The 22,297-nt window shown below is 30.9% G+C and overlaps 1 protein-coding gene across 1 annotated transcript in view; it reads right to left on the bottom strand.

The window, feature by feature from the left end:
* LOC105626792 (ladderlectin-like) overlaps positions 1-5,135 on the bottom strand; it is a 78,091-nt gene extending 72,956 nt beyond the window's left edge. The window contains exon 1 of the mRNA XM_012208088.1: positions 5,051-5,135. Within this exon, the coding sequence (XP_012063478.1) occupies positions 5,051-5,135 (85 nt within the window). The remainder of the gene's footprint in view (positions 1-5,050) is intronic.
* Positions 5,136-22,297: the final 17,162 nt, after the last annotated feature.

Here is a 22,297-nt window from a genome sequence, read left to right as displayed (position 1 = left end):
TNTAATTATATATATATATATATATATATATATATATATAGTAGTATATACTATATATATATATATATATATATATATAATAATAATATATATATATATATATATTAGTTATTAGTTACGTACTACCTACCCTCCCCCTCCCCCTCCCTCCTCTCTCTCTCTCTCTCTCTCTCTCTCTCTCTCTCTCTCTCTTTCTTATTTCTAATTATAAGTTTATCATTTTTAGCCATGATTTTTTTATGACTCTTTCTCGATAAAATATAAAGTCAAGAATCTTTGAAAACGCGAGTAATGACAATCTAACCGACAATGCGAAACGAATACAGGCAAGGTTCGGCGACTAAAGCGCGGAGTGCAAAATTATCGAGGTATCGCCGCTACGCGATATTCGTATACAATGCAGCAGGCACTGCATCGGGAGGACAATGGTCCTTTTTTCGTTCAAATGGGAACGAGGGTGAAGGGAGAGCAACGTGGCGTGCGGCGTTAAAGGGAGGACGGACGGCGCGCGTGTACGAGGTACGTGGTAACGTAAATCATACCTCGAAATAGATTCGAACGGTCGATCGTGGATTGCGATGTTGGCGTGCCATAAACGCTCGAGTACAAATCCGATTCGCTCTGAAATCTTATCTAAAGCTGAGCATTATGCTAAGCCTGGCTCACGATTACGTGCGGATTAGTACTTTCAGCGTTGTTAACGGCAACAGCAACGTTTACGAACAATCTTCACAAATACAACAATAATCTGCAGCTTTTCATATAATAATCTAAAATCTCTCATATACATATACATAAACTTTACAATAGAAGAAATTTGATATTAATTCGGAGATATAATTTCGAAATCGGAAATTTTAAGTACATTTATTAATTTAATTATCTTCCACGTGATTGTACCATATTCCGAAAACTTTTTATTATATATTTCCGCAGATATAAATCAAACGCAGTGATTTTATTTCAATTTATTTTATTGTTATTGCACGTATAAGGTGACCAACAACGATGGCGATTTTCCAGATGATACGACCTTCGTTTAAACAAAACGCTTAATCGACGAGCGGTGCGATGAAATCGTGATCAGTACGCGCAATGCAGCAATCATTGCGCTCGCGATTCGTTTGCTAAACGAATTTGGAAAGAGGACAGACACGAGTATTGTCCGACGTTGCTCACGTTAAATACGTCGGTTTAATTACCTATTGAACGCTGTAAACGAAGTTTGGTCGTACATATGTTGACAATGGATTCGTTTACTCGAGCGCGTACATAAATCACAGCGATGTCCCGGATTATATCCATTACGATTATGAAATTTTATCACTTTTACATTATTACGAACCTTATTAACGGGGCAGAAGCTATAGTTCAGTGATATTACCATCATATGTTAGTAGATAAAATGAAAATTTCAATTTTCATTAAGTGTCACTGATTTCAATTAAAATAGGATTTTCAATTTCCTGATGGAATATCAATTATAATAGATACCAATTTTCCAACGACAACGTCCTACTCTCGTTTCACTAAGGGAAAATCCTGATTTCGATTCCGCTTTAATTACATCTACCCAACACTGATTGCCTATTATGTGCTTCTAGACGAGTCTAGCTTCAAAGTTCTCTTTGCGAAGAAAGCTTTTTAGTTGCAGTATTCTCGATCTTCAATCACTGTATTTAGCATCACTATATGTTTTACAATAGCTTGCAATTTAATAAGTTACAGTACAGAAATATAATTTCGACTACAATTCAACAATTTTTTATTCATTTTTGATCCATTGGTTTTTTGAATTAAGATTCGTTGGCAAAATTATGAGAATATTCTTTGCAATTTAAACTTTTTCCAAAATAATATTATTAATATTTACTCTAAAATCATATAATTGGAATTCATTAAATCAACTTGTGAAAATCAATTTTTTTGTTTAGAGAAAGAGAATTATTTTAACTTTAAATGTCAAAAAATTTTTAATAGAAGTCCACGAATATAAAATAATATGTTCCTAACTTGATAAGGAAACGTTTTACTTTTTAATCGTTAATGTTAAAGCAAGTCAGGTATCTTATAAGAGATTTCCATAATTCGATGAATGAATAAAATATTGGCCGCGAGGGATCTTCCGGGGATTTTTCACAGCAAAGATATTCATCCTAAAATCTCTTGCGCGCGATATTCTCATTTAATTCGATCCTTTAACCATCTTCTTCGTCAGATCTAACGGATTAGTAACGATTCGAAATTCCTTATATCATGGCTGTTATATCTCGGATCTCGGTTCCAATCTACTTCCCAATCTCGCGGAACATCATTCGTTGGTACTCACTCGAATTCCAAGGCTTCTCGATTTCGTTGCCTTTGAGTTTATTGAGCGGATAGAATGTCTGTGTATGCGCTGTATCTATTTCGCGATCGCTCGAGCTGCAAAAATTTTATGTGGAAACCACCCACGAGACATGATATTCTAGTCTCTATAATAGCCCGTTTTGGAGATGAACTTTGCAGCTGGTGAGAGTATAAGAATCGATCGCGTCTCAATGCGAACACAAGTAATTTTCTCGTCCTACGTATTCTTGACAATTATATTTAACGTATACATAGTTTTTATTTGCTGCAATAATTATAAAATTTAAATTAATGCTGTAGTACAATAATCAATAAAATTAAGATGAAAAATGATTGTTAAAATAAAATAATATTTAAAGAAATTCAATTCACATTTTATTCGTAACTTGTAATTTACTTCCTTTATATTATTTCTCAGCGACTGCTTTTCTATTTATATGTTATGAAACTGTTATTATTTTTTAATAATTATTTTTTAAAAAATTTTTCATTTGCTTTTAAAATATTTTAAAAATATATCTTTTAGTTTACATTTTATACAAATAGCTGTTATAATTAATTCTTTTATAAATTAATACTTGATGAATAATCATATATAATACATTCTAAAAATTGGATAAAAAATTAGAATATAATTTTAGAGATTTATCTTCCATTTTGGTTTCATAGATATAAATTGCAAAGGAAGCAAAGAGAAAAAGGAAGTGTAAGAGTAAGAGAAGAAGAGAATGTTGCAGTTCTTATCAGTGAGGGGCAACACGTAGGTCTAATTAACTTCGCGTCGGTTCCAAGGATTTAATCCTGTGGAAAACTGTGCGCACCGGAAAGAGAAAACGTTAAGACTCTGCATCTTTCGCAATTCCGTGAAATCGTTCCCAGACAAATTGAAGATTTTCAAAGAACAGGTGAAGTGAAGATGTAGATTTTATTTTTCGGCCATCATCATTAGTCTATCGCAATAAACAGTAAATTTTTCTAATCAGGAAATAAGATTAGATATCATGAAATCAAGATATCATACTATCATATCATGATATCACACAATCAAGATTTTCAACGAAGATGCGCTCTCTCTATTTATAACTTCTGCGCAAAGTGCAGGAAAACAAGATTAACTACAAGATTAAAATTAGATTAACTACTAAGACATTGATATCTTATTATATAAAAAAGGGAACTAGAGTATAATTAATTGTGAAAAAACGATCTCTTTATTAGAAACAGACTAAATACGTTTTACTAATACTGTTTATTCTACTTATTATAATATAATTATCGAATTATTGATAATAATTATCGAAAAATGGATAAAAGAACTTAGTTATAAAGTTGGTGTAATAATATCTTATATAATTTTGATAAATGCAATACTTTTAAAAATGAGAGAAATGTATCACAAAATTTATATTCATAATGGCTGCAAAATTTTTATATTTTAACAATTCCACTAAATTTAGGTCGAGTATTACAACGATAAAAGAAAGATATAATTATTTTAATTTAATTAAATTATTTTCTGAAAACAAGTGCATTATTAACATAATGCACTTGTTTTCAGAAAATAATCACTATAAGAATAATATTAACTATAAGAATAAAAATGTAATATAACAATTATAATAATTATAATAATTATAATAATTATAATAATTATAATTATTATATTACCTTGACTCTCTTTCTTGCATAATTAATTTAAACATCATCAAATAGCTTTCTAAACAAGTTAGAAAATCTTATAATATATTTCTTAATATCTTCTTCTACAAAATAAAATGCAGAAGAAAATAAAAATATAATAATTTATCTTCTTCTGCTATTGCAAATACCTACTTTTGTAGAATGGGATATCCAAAATATTTTATAAAATGGATTACTTTTATACATTGAATTATAGTTGGTACTTAATTAGTTTAAAAAGCAAATTGTCTCGAGAACAACATGCGTATTATTTTACTTTTAGCGAAATCAACAACTGCGAAATGCGACTAAATCATAAAATGACACTTGCTGTTCATTGACAAGTTGTTGAATCAAAGTTAAAAAAATAATTACGCAATACGTGGATTTCACGAATTTAATATTCACAGATTTGTCCAATGTCGGTTTAAACGCAAATGTGTTATTTTCGGGTGGTATGCGTTTATCAAACCGCATAATTGCATTTTCATCGCTCTTCTCTACAATTAACCATTTAATTTATCGCGACAACGAGTGAAACGTTTGAGCATGGCTATTCCGATGATGGTTACGTAAAACGGATGGACATGTTAAAGCCCGAGCAAAGGTAATTTATCGAGCACTTAGTCCCTGCAGTGACGTCATTTCTCGGAGCGTGAAAGATAATCTATCATTGTGTAGCCAGACAATCGTGGATCAGGATTTGCTTTCACGATTAAAACAGTTCATTAAGGTTGAAGTAAGACGAATTACTAGTCTATAGCACATGATCAATATATTCATCTAAAAAGATACGATGTGACGATTAATTGGATCACGGAATATTTTTTCTGCATGAATTTCCATAGATTTTTTTGTGAGAATATTATAAAATATGTAAAGAGTTTCTATTATTTCAAGAAATGTAAGCTTTAACATTAAAAAACTTTTTTGAAATATTTTAAGAATAACGTTTACGATCTTGCAACGTTTCGAAAAATAGATTTCAAAAATTTCGATATGAATTACTTATATTACTTACTTATATTTTTGTCCCTGTATTGCGGCCGTGCATCTCCGATAAAACAGACGAACAGCATCCACACTACGAACCAGCACGTTCCCATTTGGACCTGAAATAAGAAGCGATTCTGAATAGATTTAATTAAGAATTCAATGGTGCGGCATACAGCGCTTCAGTTTCTTTACGACTGCAATGTTATCACAGCTTTGTTCGCGATCTTTTATTCTTAAGTAAGGCTATCCCGATGCTACGCAGTAATAACATAAAATAAATATTATAATGAAATGAATTTAATTATGTATATATGAAATTAACAGTTTTTGAGTCCTTTTTTACTTAATATAGAATTCTTTAATTAGTTATATCAAGGTCTTGGAAATATCTACTTTAATTTTCAGTTAAGGTAGAATAATATAGAACAAGATCGATATATATATATATATATATATATGCATATAAAGCAAGTTTGTGTTCACAATAAATTTTGGTCGCTTTTGCTTGCTCAGAAGGAGCAAGCAAAAGTCGTCGTTTCCTTATACGAAAACTTATCGTTTCCTCATTGCATTTCTTCCGATTCATTATTGTTCTTGCGGCGAAGTTCTTCCGTCCAAAAGGATAATCATTTTAATTTATAAAAGTTCTATTACAATTTAAAGTAATTGAAATATATGAGATGTCTTTGACGCAACAATATCGCTCAATTGTTTCGCTACTTTTAACACAATAAATCTTTGGTAATTGTATATCTTTGACAATTTTTCTATACGATTGTCATTGTGCAATTTTCATGCAATTTTAATTTTACCATTATCTACAGCAAATATATTCGGTTGCGTTCTGTAGCGTTCGAGGAGAAGATCGATGGCTGCATTCGCACATTTCTATAACTACGTTATATACGTATTTCTATGACTACGTCGGATCATCGATCCACCTCGTAATCGCTGAAAGGATAATGCTCCTCAACTGTCGAGACCGGAGACTATCCTTTGTGGCAATTGCGCGGATAATCGAAAACCGAGAGAAAGAGACACGGAGTATAGGATTCGCTGCGGTGGAGCACGGTTGAATATTTCCGGGTTTCCGGCGGGCGTGCGCGGAGATGTTATAAAATATTTCTTTGAAGATTTCAACTGTGAAGATATATATTTTATTCGACAAGCGTTTCTGCGCAGCACGTATTCGGATCTCTACGTCAATTTCCGCGAATATTATTCGTGAATCGAGCGTGAAAAAGTTCCCTCTGTGTAAGATGACAACGACAATGATTGTCATGAAATTAACGAGATTTTGTTGTCACGATAATACCAGCTTCTGCGTGTATATCTTATTATTATTTTCGAAAGAATGAACGTTGTTTTCATTTCGCGATGTAATACCGGAACGTCAACTCGAAAATGTTTCTAGATGGCTAAAATCACCCAGCAAATTGTTAAGGTAAAGATCCGAAGATATAAAAAAGTATCACTGACATTAATGATCATGTTGGATTTAATAAAAATTTTCTCTATGTTTGCCTCTCATTTATTTATTAATATTTTTATTAATTTTATTAATATATTTATTAATATATTTATTATTATTTTTATTAAGATATTTGTTAGAACATATTTTCATTTATAAAGAAAGCACGTTCGATTAATTAAAAAATGTATAGCATTAACTTTTTATTTAAGTCTAATCTATCTGTATTCTGTATATTTAATTTGAATAATTAGCGTTAACTTTCCTTAAAAATACAATAAGATCAAAGACACACGTATTGTTATTGATGTTTTCGGAAAACGTGCAGTCATTCTCGCGTTTCATCCACTCACATACATTTCGTGAAGAAGCGAGCCAGAGTGTATCCGAAGGCTAGACATCTCCTTGCCCGAACGGTGGTGGGTATCCTTTCCGAAGGCTTATCTATGGAAGGAGATGCCCTTTCCGGGGAAATCCCCGGAGGAACAACGTAAAAGTTCCTATATTCCTTCGAAAGGAAAGCATCATCTAGTACTCGAGGAGTGCAGGTCCTTCTCGACCCCAGGATCATCTCGACCAAGAGAGTACACGAATACAAGTGATCTTGCGTACGCACGTACAGTCACACGCACGAAATGACACTCACACGCGAAGTGGTAACTTCCACCTTCGAGGATCCTTCGAACCTTCATCGATCACTATATACCTGTCGGGGTCAACTTCTTCGTATCTCGTTTCATGGTTAGCTAGCTCGAAAATATTCCCCATCCCTTTTCATTGAAACGGAAAGAGTGATTTTAGTGCCGTCGCCGGGAAATTTAGAATCCGGAATTCTACGAAGGTAAATAAAACGTATTCTCGGGTCGCCCGGGTCATCGGATCATTGAGTTTCTGGATCCTTGGATTCGCTGATTCTAGGAATACTTGTTCTAACGTCAATAAAATATGTACGTGAGAATCATTGTAATGATCAACTTCTTGAGAATGAAACGCTTCTTATCATCCAAATATATTTGTATTTAAATTATTATTAAGTTTAAATCTATTCAGTTATTAAGCGTCTATTAAACAGGCACAGTCATTTTAGCACAATAATACGCGACCTATATCACATTTTCTTGCTATTTTCTGCTCCATTCCCAATTTTTTTGTTCCAGCCGATTCATTAAAACCCATAGCTGTACTAGCTTAAAACTAAAATTAACAACAAAGAAAAAAATAGCAAATGAAAAATCAAGTACATATTTTTGAAGGACTATATTTTTTGCTGTATTTCTGATTTTTTTATTGTTTTGACTTAAACAATAAATTCAACCAACAGTGTAGCTATGCTTGTAAGAGCGAAGTACATTAAAATAATTAATTTCTGAACTAAATTTGATCTTAAAATGATTCTAGAATTAATTGTTCTAAGAATGTCCCAAATTGAAATTTTTCTTTCACTGTTTAAGTAAAAAAATTCGACCAAGACCAGTGTGGCTGTGCTGGCTCGCGTACAAGAATAAAATACATTAAAGCAATTAATTGCAGGCTAATTTTGATCTTAAAATATTTCTAGAATTATATATAAAGCACATCCTCCTATCTTAAAATTGTCGTGCTACAAGCCTCTTTTCGTTAACTGTTAGAGTACTTCCGAGTCTTTCAGCGAAATATAATATTAAAGATTCTCGGAGTCGCTGATTTCGAATCCGGAATTCAAATTAAAAAATTCAAAATAGCTAAATCAATATGATGGAAATATTAAAAATCTTCCGATTTCAGTAAAATGTAGTATTAAAGAATTTTCGGGATTACTGATTTCAAATCAGGACTCAAAATTAAAAAATTCAAAATTGGTTGAATTAATATGGTGGACGAAAATGCTAAAAGTTGTTCGATTTCAGTGAAATGTAGAGTTAGGCCTGTTTTGATTTTCGGCGACGCTGATTTCGAATTCGTATCATAAAATTCATAATGGCTGAATCAATATGGCGGAGAGAAATGCTAAAAATCTTTCGATTTAAAAAAAATGTAGTATTAAAGAATTTTCGAAAATGCTGATGCTGAATCAGAACTTAAAATTTGAAAATAAAAAATGTAGTATTAAAAGTTTTCCAGAGCTGTTAATTTCGAATCCGGATCAAAACATTTGACAATTTTTAAATGGAATGGATTAATATAGCTAAAATGTTAAAAATCTCCGATTTCAGCGAATGTAATATTAAAGAGTTTTCGAGGATGCTAATTCCAAATTCGAACTTAAAAGAGTAATCCCAAAAAAGGAGTTGTTTTTGACTGTTTTCTTGAGTCTTCAATTTTTGGACTGAACTGTATGCCAAATAATAACCTACAATGAAATATTAATTACAAAGAAGTTTCAGAGGAGACATTGTTATTATAGCTGGAGAGAGGGGATGGAGGTATCACATATTATATCTATGCGAAAATCCGTTCTCAAGAAACTTTCTTAAGAAGTGAGAAATGATGATATACACACAACATACGTATACATATTTATATTTATCCTTCGCCAGTTAAAAGCAATATTATATTAAGTTTAAGCATATTAAGTTTATTTCTAAATATTATATAAACAGCGTCTCGCGTCATGTTTTAATGCCAGACACACTACCGCCAGATAAAGATATTTATATGATACTATAAATATATGATAAATATTTATATGATTTAAATATGTATATGCGATATATATATTTAAAATATTAAAAAATAATTATAAAAGTTTGAAATAGAAGAATTTAAAATCTATTTTAATAACAATATTGATGTATTATTACTTTCGATTCATTAAAACTTTAATAACACAACATTAATCATAAAATATAAATTACTTAGCCCGATTTAATTCAATTGAATATCGATTTTAATTCAAATGAATATCGATTTTTTTTATGTAAAATTACTAAAAAGTCTATAATTAATATAAGTCTATAATTAATGTATTTGATATTAATTATTCTTAAATCCAAATCACAATGAAAACGAGAATTTTGCAGAGTTTAGTAACTTTGGTTAATTCAGATAAGACTAAATGCATGTGAAACAATAGCTGCGAAATAAGTAGAGAGATAAGAAACAAAGCAAAACAAAAATATGACAAGACACATCTGGTACGTTTTTAAGCTGAGCAATATTTCACAAAGGAAATAAAATTAACAAATAAATAAAATTATGAGAATTACGATTTTTTATAGTTATTACAACAATTTTATTTGTCTAATATAATATGTCATACAAGTATTAACAGCGAATAGATCTTAATTTATTTTTATAATTTTAGTAAAATTAATAAAATTTATAAAATTGTTCATATCTATTTATTTTCATTTTGCTACTCTCTCTAAAATTTAACATTGAAATTTCGCAATGTAGCGAAAGGCGACGAGATGTTATTTTGCGAAATAAAGTAAACAATTTGCTCGTTAATCGTAGGATTAGAAGATTATTAACAATAGCATGGCAGCAATAATCATAATAAATAGCGCTAGCTAACCCAGTGATATTGTAGTAGAACAAATATCCGGGAATGACTTTCCCGAGCTGCAAACGATATTAAAAGTTATTAATGGTCACGGCAACCTCCGTTTCGCCTTATTCCTAAGGAGAAGTGAGAATTAAAGAAGGTGTGAACAGACGGAAGGATAAAACCAGAAAGACCATACGAAGAAAAAGTTCAGTTTTCTTTTCTCGTAAAAAGTTCTTGCGTCTTCTCTCTCGCGGTAGCATTTCTTTGAGAACATCCGTATACTTACTACGCTGCACTATACTGCAGTTCTCGTTATTATCTCACTGCTGCCATAACGTCATTCTTAAGCTTCGCCATCGTCCGTCTGCTTTGTCGTTATTGCGCACCGGAAGCAACGTTAAGCACAGAGTATAAATATAAACGATTGTCGGAAAGAAAGAGAAAAAAAAACGAAAATAGCTAGCTACATTTTTGCCGTAATCGTTGCGAACTAGAAAGCTTGTAGGATGTCAATGAACGCGAAACTGTTTATGCACGATGGCATCGTTACCCTCCACTTTCTAACGGAAAATTGTTGTGTAGAGGAAGGCAAACAGAAGAGGTTCTTAAGGGATCGATATGTGATGAAACATTAAGATTAGCTCTCATGACATAGAAGTGCATTAGTTAGACAATCTAGTGTCTTTACATAGATACCACTATAAGGAAGTGGCGAGATAGTCATTTTTTTCAGCTCTTTAAATATACCATGTATATGTGTAATAATACATAAAAAATTTACTAAATTTTAATAAATATTTGTTTAAATAGTACTAACTAAATATTTATTTATAATAAACAAATATTTACTCAATAAAAAAATGATACTTGAATCAAATTAATGGTTATTGTATCAAATAAATAAATAAATAAATATATATATATATATATATATATATTCAGTAAGTATTTAATTAATACTATTAAATATTTCTTAAAATTTGATAACTTTTTTGCAGTGTATACAATGATTAGAGCGTATAGACATAGAAACGCGTTTAATTTTTAAGAAATTCTGATTTTGATGTATATGCAATCTTCATTTATTACGTTTGACATTGAATATACAATAGCGACAGAGTTTAAGTACACTTTAAAATTATATTGCTTCTCTATTCTAAAGATGCATTCGAACTAAGTCACAAGTTTCATTTTCAATTCTATCACAAGTGCTACTTCAATGCACAGCTTCCCTATCACTGATCGAAGGTGAATTGTGAAAAATTGGTTGGGGTCGTTCAGGCATTGGGATTCGGGTTAGGGATCAAATCGTAACGAACCTTCGATCTCGACCTCGCTGGGTAGTTATCAGAAATAAATCTAAGAAATGGGATGGGAACGAAAGCGAATAATCCGTCCTAGCACAAATGATGGCAAAATCGATCCACAAGCGACACAAAGCCATCTTACGCCCGATCAATATCGAGACGTAAACCAGAACCTCTCTTCGCGTTGTTCCAGAGAAAAAGCTTTAGCGACGATACGTCCGGATATCTGTGGTCGCGCTTCTTCTCTTCCTATTTATTCGCACGGAGGGGAGAGATTTTCTTCTATAGATGGAGATGGCAGGAGGAAATAGAAAATGCGAGGCGCCGAGTAGAAGAATGCCGTAACCATCCTCAAGCAAACCCTGTCGAATCGAATTCTATGCTTGCCTCACGTATATAATCGTTCTTCAAGCCACGTCTTTCCAGACAATATTCCTTATTTGTACCAGATGCCTTTCAAAATTCTCCTATCTGCCCACGCTGTATGTCGGCATATACTTAAGACTGGCGAAGTAAAGTAATCAAAGAGGAAAAGATGGAAAAGAACGAGGTCAAAAGGAAAATAAATAAATAGCAGTTTGAATAATATGAAACAAAAACCTTGATCTGAGATGTTGTCTATGATGTAATATATTCTATAATATTGCGCGCAACAATGATCATATATTAGTTACCGATGAGCTATGCTAAATATTCTCTGAGTTTAAAACGATACAACAAATTATATAGAAATTTTTTAACAAGAGCCGATATACATATTTAAAACAAATAAAATGAATCTTTTTTTTTTATATAATAATTTACGATGATGCCTTAATAATAATGATTATAATATTGCAAGTTATATTTATGATATTAGTAAAAAAAAAACAATTCCATAAAATATAAGAAATTTTTATTAAAAATTAAATTTTTTTTATTAAAAAATAATACAACGATTTTACATAATAATGTTACATTACGTAAATTGTTGAAATGGTATAATGCTATTGGATTGTCTGTTATTTATTTATTAGCTAGAATATATACAGCTCAAGAAACTCACGAGAGATATTTTTAGTACCCATTTCGAAGGAAGATAGAATCGAAACAAGCAATAAAGAAATACGACAAGTATTTCGTCCTCTGTTTCCTTTTGTCGCGATCGCGATGGACTATCTCGAGACGCGCCCTACGTAGCACGAGTTTATTTCCGATCGAAGTGGAGAACGTATTATAGTGGGTCGCGGTATAGAGAAGTACAGAAGAGTGATAAAATAGTGCACCTAGTCAGACACATTGAAGGATTCGCCGTTACCTTATTCCTTTTTTTGTTATTTTGTTCCGCACCTTATCTTAGGAACCGCCCTTTTTCCATTACACTCTACCGCACTGATTCTAGATACATGTCGATACAAGTTTGGGAAGGAATGATTTTGAAGATGCGTACAACAAAGAATATATCACTAGAGAAGATACTGTAACAATGAAAACTTTCCGATGTAATTTAAGAAAAACAGTAACGAATTTTGCAAAATCATTTAGTTACAATCGTCTCGATTTAATTAAGAGAATAGTTAGATCTCGCACGCAAAAAATATTTTGCTGCTCCAGTTAGAATTGCTGTTTTTTGTATCTAATAGAAAATCATGTATCATATGCATAGAATTTATAGCACAAATCTAAATTCTATCTTTGTCATTTATATGATTAGATGTAATACATATCTAATATCTTGCTAGAAATTTTTTTCTATTTTAGCTAATTTTTTGTACTTACTTAGATCATTTTTCACTATAACTGCAAGATCACTTTTTTGAGAGAGTTAATTAGTTAAATTGACAATTTTATCAGTTGAAAATATGTTTGATTTGATATTATTGCAAAAATATATTCAGTATAATTTAATAATAGAATAATAATTTGATGTGCGAAAATGTTATTATATTATTAAGTTTACTGTTTGACGTATGAAGAAAAAGAGAGATGTTGCCACAAGGTACCGTAATTTTTCGCGCAAAGTGGCATCCTGACGCATGTTGACGCGCGCGTTTCTCTCTCACGAGCTCACTGAGACGCGTGTAATAATCTGGAATAACCGAGAAAGTGGAAAATGCATTTACAGACGCTGCTCTTTGGTCCCATGGGAGCCGTTTCCAAGAGTTCGCATTTTCCTTTGATCTACTTCAAAGTATATACGCCTTTAACCCTTCCCTCTCTTTCCTTTTGCCCATGAGTTATCGTGGCGGTTTAAGAGTATCTTGGGCCTAAAAGTAAATTCAGTGTACAATGCCCCAAAGGTATCGTTTATGCCAGAATGGCGAGCGAAAATCTAACTTTAATCCAATTATTACGCACCTTCCCTCGAGCGTCTGATAGTGCGCTGAATACAGTTTAACCATTTAGTCTGTCTTTCTGCCCTACTTGATGAAAACTATTTCCTGACATATTAACAAAGTTAATAGCAATTTACATGCAATTGTTGTCTAATAATAACACGATTAAGGGAGCTCGTTGAATTCATTAAAGAAAGAGTAAACTAACTAATTGCAAGAAAAACAGATGTATAAAAATAAAAAATAAAACTCTTAGAAATGAATTGTTTAGAAAAGTGTGGACTCTCAGGATCTTATAGGATATAATATTTAGGATATAATATTTAATAGGTTATAGGATATAATATAGGATATAATATTTAATTTAAGAATTATTCGGTTACCAACAATTTAAAATGAGCATGAGGAAAAACGCACTGCGAGCAGATAGTACATAATAATTATAAATAAATGACCATTTTGAAATGTAAATTAATAAGGTTATCGCAAAGCGTGAACGAGTTATGTTTTCTCATACGACACGTGCACGTGGTGACAATTAACTGTATGCTAGGTACGCAATTCTCACAAACAACAAACCGAGAAACAATTAACCGACTTCATCACAAATGAATTTTCGCTTCGTGTAAAGCGATCTTCTGGCTCAATATATAATTAATGCAAGATGCATTTGTAATGTGAAAATGTTTACAAGTTGGAACCACAATGCCACAATGTCAAGCAGCCACAATTAATTACATCTTTATTATTAAAAGGAAAAGTACATAGTATTATTTCATATTTTATGCAGATACCTAAGTATTATTTAATATTTTTTGCAGATATCTATTTTATTGTGCTTTCAAAATTTGTGTTAAATTTATTTTTTTTAAATCTAGTAAGAAAAATCTAGTAAATTTTTTTTTAATATATATGACATGAAATTGTATCTTAAAAATAATGTAATGATTAATTAGATTTGAACAACTTGTCAAAATGTCATTGTCGCAGTGAAATTAATATTGTCCATCACAGATCGCAATTATCTCTTTTACTCTGATAACAAGAAAATCATATTATCTCTAACAATTGTTGTCGACAGATGAGTTTGAAAAGAGATCCTCGTAGCATAGCCTTATAGCATCTTCTTCATAAATTGATAACTTCGCAACATCACGCACAAATCCGCATTCCAATTATCGCTCGTAATCCAAAGACGATCGAATACTCTCATGATGTAAAATTAACTACCGAGAAGTGCCGTGCTCGGTAGTGCCCCACGATAATAATCAATCAGCGTCACAGTGGCGCTGGAGTTCGAATTTAATTTTCAGGAGTTCACAATCGAAAAGATCCTTCGTTATAGATCCCTCCCCCCTCCCTTCTTCTTGCTACCCGCGGATGAAAAGCTACCTGTTGATTGACGGAAATATCGATTCTCTTCTCTTTGTTCGGTGACAGGTTTTAGTTTGCTTTGAGAACTGTAAGCAGCCGCGTTTTCAGAAGTAGCAGGACCGCAGAACCTGAGATTGGAAGTCACATGAATGGAGGAAGAGAGATATACGGCGTTTAATTAACCATCTGATACATCTGCCCCGAGAACTCACCTGAACCTGGATTTCTCCAGGGACAGCTTTATGGCGCCTACTAGCGAGTCACAGTGATTGCTCGAGATTGTTCGAGATTGCTAACATCATCTCTTTCAAACTTTTCTAATTAATCCGTTACCTGCTACAATCTTCTAGATTCTAGAATCGATAATTCTTATATTTATCTATATATAAATAATCATTTTAGTTAACGCATTTATTTTTTCTTTTCTTTAAAGATAATAACATAATCTGATTTTCTTATCAGTTACATCCAATAAATTTTGATATCAAGTTCGCATTGCTGCAATAATTTACTTAAAATATTTACTTAAAAATATTTACTTAAAAATATATATATATATATATAATTATAAATAGAATATAGAATATAGAATATTTTAAGTACAAAAAATATACGAGGGTATAATTATAGATAGATTATACATCGAATTTCTAGACAGCCTTATTAATAAATCAAAATCTTTGATTATTGATTTCATCAAGAATAAATCAAGAATTTTTACACTAACATATGTGATACAGCACATATATATGTAGCGAAAACAAACCGATTTAAAATATCCAACGATTTTAAATATAAAAAAGCTACAATATTGTATTACTAGTGAGCATTGCAAAATAAGAGAGGAAATCGAATATAAATAAAAATACTATTTTTTTTTATAGAACATGACAAGATATAAAATGCATTTAACATATATGTGTTGCATGTATAGTTTTAGTATTCATACATTCATTTTTATTCCATCTTTGAATGTATGTCTGTGCATATACATCGCGTTAAGTTGAGAATTTCAGCAACAAGTAGTGAATGATAAATGTTATTCTTTGAATTTAATAAAGCAAATCGTAGAAATATCAATGGATATTTTAATATTAATATATTTTATAGATAACGTTTAATTTAACTTAAATTACCATCATGCAGTTTTCTTTTTTACCTCTGTATTTTTTGAATCCATAAAGTTCTATTCGAGTGTTCTTAGATGAGGTACTGGTATTCGCTTAGCGTACTAAAGTTCGAAGTTACTCAACATGGTCTTATTTTGCTATATCGCCGAGTTGTGCTGGATTGCTGAACAGAACATTGCTTTAGTTCTACTGAGATGTACAAAAAAGAGCCCGTCGTAACTTTGAAATGCGATACAAGTACGAACAGCCATAACCTCGAAAATCATCTTTCTACATCACTTTCATTATTCGCATCTCCTTTGCATTGCAAAGAAGAATTAATAGAAAAATTAGGCCGAGCTTAAAATAAATTTTTATTTAAATATTATGAACATGTTTTAATAATTACTTCAAATTTAATTTAATGTTAAATATGTTTAAAATAAAAATCAGATATTTTATCGTTTATTTATTTGTTAATTGATCAAAATTGACGTTCTTCTTGATTATTAATTTGATGAGTAATTAAAATTTTATATTAAGTAACAAAAGATTTTATTACTTAATTTATAGTTAATGTAAAATCATGTAACAAGAATTATAGGATTCTTAATTTTAAAATTGTTGTTTTCATCAGAATATCAAGAAATTTTTAACAATCGGTCGTTAAACTGTTTGCGAGCAATTTCTAATTTTCTGCGAAGCATTTATTTGGTCAATATAATCCATGTATATCGCTTTCATTTTGTATTACTATACTATGCTCTACTTAGGTAATAACTTTATTGCGTTTAATTCGATTACCTGAAGATAGCTTAATCGGGAAGCATGTAATAATTGTTGTGTATTTTCGAATCTATATAATATACTTTTATTTTGACTTTTTACATTCATGATTATTTAAATTGACTTTTATATGCCCTTTATTATCGTTATTGTTTATTACTTAATATAAAATTTTAATTATTCATCGAATCATTATAATTATACTAATATCTGTTAGCTGTTTTACACATTATTTATCCATTGAAATAGTGCCATTTGCTTATAGTAGATATTAAATATTAAAATAATTATAATACACAAGATGCACACAAATAAAAGCCATGACTAATAGCAATGTAATTAAATAGTTATCTGTCACACACACACACACACACACACACACACACACACACACACACACACACACACACACACATATAAGAGTTTTTTACTAAATACTTCAAAAATATCCTTTTCTTTGTCATATTTATGATGTTTATTGCATCATGGTGAAGTGTAAGTACTCGGTGCGAATGCAATGGGCATGTTTCGCATAAAGAATGATGGCTTTCTCGAGTAGTCCTCACGACAGTTGCGACAATGCGAAAGCAGGACTCATCGGGCACACGAGTATACCTACAAGTGTTTCCTGATCTCCTGATACATCGATACCAATAACCAGCGACTCTGCGCATCGGTCGTGTGGATAACGTGTCGCATCTTGCACCTGCATGCATACGCGTGATGCGAGAGCGAAGATCGATTTGTAAGCGTTGACATAAACTTTCAACGATATAAACAAATTTAAAATAACGAGTAGCGATAAGAATTCCGAGAAAGCTTTAAAACTATACAGGAAAATATTTCATACTTATTTTTGTTTTGAGATAAAAAAATGCTTAATTGATTAAGCGTTCCTTAAATAATTTTTTTTTCTTGCATAATAATTTATAAAAACTTTTCTTTCCATGAAATTATAAACAATAAACCATAAAGTACATTATTTTATCTCTAGATAAAATTGTATTATCACATAAGATTTTAATTTCAAGAAATATCTTATAATAAATGTCTGATTTCTTTTTACTCAAATAACTTAGATATTTTGTAGTAAAGCAACAACAAAGTTTCGTCCTTGTTGTCAACAAAATAAATTTTCCGTTTTGTATTATTTAAACGAAAATGATGAAAATCAAGTGATAAAATCAACATTTATTTCTCTCGAGCTGACAGTAGTATTCTTATATAATTATTCATGAAATGAAGATACTCAATTTCGAATTTCATGCAACGGTAACCAAGGCATAGCAACACTTTGTTCTCTCAAGAACAAAAGTTATTATGCTACAACGTCTAATTATTCAGGGTAGTGACTAATGAGGGACATCGGAAACTAGTTTCGTGTTTCCTTACGGTGATTCAAAATCCACCAGGCATCGATACATGCACAACCTGCGCCTGCCTTCGAGCTGATTCCTCAATCGCCTGTTTGCCTGGGACTCAGAGGTGCAGCATTTTACCTGACTCAACGCCCACACCTCCCATCTTTAGATATCTGCAGTCTACCTACTGTTTTCCTCTCTCCTATCGTTATTCAAAGATCAAATTGATTGCTTTCTTTTCTTTTTCTTCTTTGTTCGATTTCTACTTTCCATCGACCTCTTCGCGCAAAGGAAGTTTTAATTAAGATTTGCGAACGCGCCAATAGGAACAGTCAGGTTTCTTACGTTGAGTAAACTTCGTAATAAGCGTCAATTGATTTTGCAGTGTGCAAAGTTAGCGACTGCCTTGAGAAATATTTGCTGAAAAAAATCATTGTTTGTCTTCGAGCGAAATATTGCAGGAAGTTTATGTTTAAATACGGACAAAACGTCGATGTATGAAAGTATCGCGAAAGTATCCTAAAAATTTATCCTAAAATTTCGATAATTTCATAATCATGGAATTACAAGGTTTGATTAATATGCATTAATAAGAAAGTGTGTACGTAATGCATGTTCCAATATTTAAAGTCTTTGATCTATGTGTTTGGATTATAATAGAATTTTATAAATTTTATAAATTTTATAAATTTTTATATTATATATGTTATATGTTATTTAATTAAATTTATTTTTAATTATAATTCATTAAATTTATATATTAATACGTTAAAAAATAATAATTTATATATGTAGAGAAGAAAAAGAGAGAGAGAAAGAAAGTTTTTCTCTGAAATATTTTATAATATAAAATAAATTATTATAAAAGGGAGCAATTTTGTAAATATTAAATATTATTTAAATTATTACTTATAAATAAAATTATATTACATAACAAATATTAAACCAAAAAAGCTTTAATAATTAATTATAATTACATAAATATTGTAAAATACAAAAACATTTTGGTAAACTTTCTAGATTGTTAGAACGTTAATACATATTCATTTGATTTTAATAAAAAATATTAAACTAACTAAGTTACGAAAATTTTTATATGAAGCTTCATTTTTTAAATATAATTTCAATTTTCGTAATTACTCGAAAATAATAAAATAATAAAAGTTTATAATAATTTACTATTTAATTAAAAGAAATATACATTACAATTTTTTATATTTTTAACATTTATTTCTATACAATTATTTATAAAATATATATAATTAAGAAATTTAATTTTTTTAAATTCAATTTTATTAATATAAATTAATATAAATTTATAATTCTTTAATTATATTGTAACATAATCGTAATATTATAAATTTTTTTCTACTATTTCTATCTGTTTTTATACTTAAAAATATTGCAATAACAGATATAAATTAGAGATAATTGGAATAATAGTATAAAGTTACAAGAATATATTTTTGTAACATAAATACTGTACTTATCCATATATTTTAAATAATATCAATTTAGCTATGTATTATGTTGTGTAATGTATCGTAGTATTCTTGTATGCAAAAGAACTGTGGTAGCAATTATAATTAGTATAATACAATTTCATTTGTGAGAAACTACGTCGCATCATTTGACTGATGACTGGCGTACGTGGAAGTAGAAAATCGTCTGTATACCTATATACTACACTACGTTGTGCAAAATAGTCTGAATGATTTCGATGGCTAACTGGTATCAGGAAAGCAGGCAAGCGACTGTAGCTGCCAAAGGAAGACCGCGACAAGGTGACGCTCAAGCCATGCTATTGCACTGACATTGTCGTCGTCGGCAATAGCGAGACGACGATAACGACTCGTTTCGCGCGCATTACAAACAGGTGGAACGCGCGACGGCTCGCCACCGAGAGAGATTTCCTTTTCAGGTGAATTCCGCGAGCGTGGGCGAGCAGGGTAGCAGAGACGGCAGGATGTTGCACCTGCACGAAGGTGGAAGGTCACAGTTTATCGTCTATCCCCACCTTTTACCTGCGTTCTCCTTCCTCTGCATTACCTTCCTCGTTTCTCTTCGTTTAATCACGCCTCGCGTTTCGCAGCTAGAGTAACATATGTTCACGGTAGGGATAAGGCGGTCGTGAAGGTAACAGGTAAACAACAAAGCATAAGCGAATCCATCTACTAAATTCGCTTATATTTTACTTTCAACACAAAATAAATCAATCGAGATTACTGTCCAGAGTATGAAAGATTTGTCGATTATTGTTCGCATATGAAATATAATATATAATTGTAGATATTATCGATTTTTTTTATGAACGAAATATCGCAAGGAAATTACCGGCAATATTTGCAGTTAAATTCAAGACAAAATTTTGTTTATACGTCATATTTAATTTTGATTTTTAAAAATATTTTTTTGTATTACAAAACAATTTACAACAGTATAGATAGAATCTTGTTTTGAATTCTGTGGCAAATTATAGATTGTTTAATTTCAGTTTGTTTAATATCAGTTTTGAGATTGAAAGTTCTAAGACATCTTGCATAAAATATTTTACATGAATCCTTGAACTGATTGAAACTAGATGTCCTAGATTCAGATTATAGATAACATTGCAAGATTGGCAACAGTTACTACATTATCGTTTAATAAATTTAAATTTAAATGTTAATATATGTGTGAACTATACATTGAAGAATTAATTTTGTCTAATTGGCCACTTGTTGTGGCTTGCGGCATTTAAATGTTACAATTATTATTTTATTATTATAACATGTTTATCAAGTATCAAGGCTTGGAAATTTACAATAAAGAAACTGATTATACTACTAAAACACGCGAAAGAATTTGACCGAAATATTTTACATATTAGATATAAAATTGAGATGTCCTTTTAACTTATTTAAAATCAGTTCTAAATAAACAAAAATGTGCCATATGTTTGTTGTATATCAGGCTTTACAATAAATCTAAACTGGGAATTGACAATTTTAAAATTAAATGGATTTAATTATCTTGATGAATTAGCAGCATTTTTAAAATTAATTCAAGGCTAAAGTATCTGTTCGATGAAATCAGTTTTTTCTCGATGAAAATTAATATACCTTAGATGCGTATTGAATGACAACGGACGATGAATCGTTGACGCATATGTTGCCCTACTACATGCTCTCACTACCACACCATTGACGTTATCAGTTATACGAAGACGCAATACAGCGACATATTCCTCAGTGCATTCACCTTAGAACTGCATTGACCTATCGCGCTTACGCTCGTGCTGTTCTCCTGACCTGGGGAAATGTTCGATTTGCTTCAACTCCGTTGTTCTCTCAAAGATATTGTATAGTTTGATACGAAAGTTTTAGTATTATGGTACATTACATAACAGATTAGTGCAAAATATCGAGGTAGATAGATAGATAGATAGATAGATAGATAGAGAGGGAGAGAGAGAGAGAGAGAAAGAGAGAGAGAGAGAATAAAAAGGAAAAGAAAAGAAATATGAGAACAAAGCATATACTTGAATATCAATATCAATATTTTTTTATTCTTATGCTTTGAGTTTACATTTATTAATTTATATATATAATGTAATTAAATGGGCTATACAGAAAATATATATATCAGAGAGTAAGTTACTCAAGAAGTTGATATTCTTGTGAATAGATAACGGTAGGAACTTTACATTAATTTAATAATAAATTTTCTAACAAACTATGTGAGTTCTGACGTGAGTCAACGAATAATTTACTTAACATTCAGGTTGGTAAAAAATACGGTTTTTCTTAATCACGTCATGAATTAAAAAGTATCCTAAAAACATGTTCTCCAGAGTCTCGTAGAGAATATGTGATAGGATTAATTTGATCACCTTTTAAAGGGATAGTCGTAAAATCTTTAGGAATTCCCATAAAATTCATCTGTGAGCAAGATTTCTCGATTAGGAAAGATCGTTGAGCAAGTTCTACGGGCAAACTTAAACCTTATGAAAGATTTATACCTTTTTATTGCATTTTACTTGATTTTGATTGAAATACAGAATTCTATGTAATTTAGGAAATGCTATTAAAAAGTTAAAAG

This window comes from Atta cephalotes (genome assembly GCF_000143395.1).
Source record: "Atta cephalotes unplaced genomic scaffold scaffold00006, whole genome shotgun sequence".
Taxonomy (NCBI): domain Eukaryota; kingdom Metazoa; phylum Arthropoda; class Insecta; order Hymenoptera; family Formicidae; genus Atta; species Atta cephalotes.
Note: the sequence above shows the minus strand (reverse complement) of the source record. Positions and strands in the feature narration are given on the sequence as shown.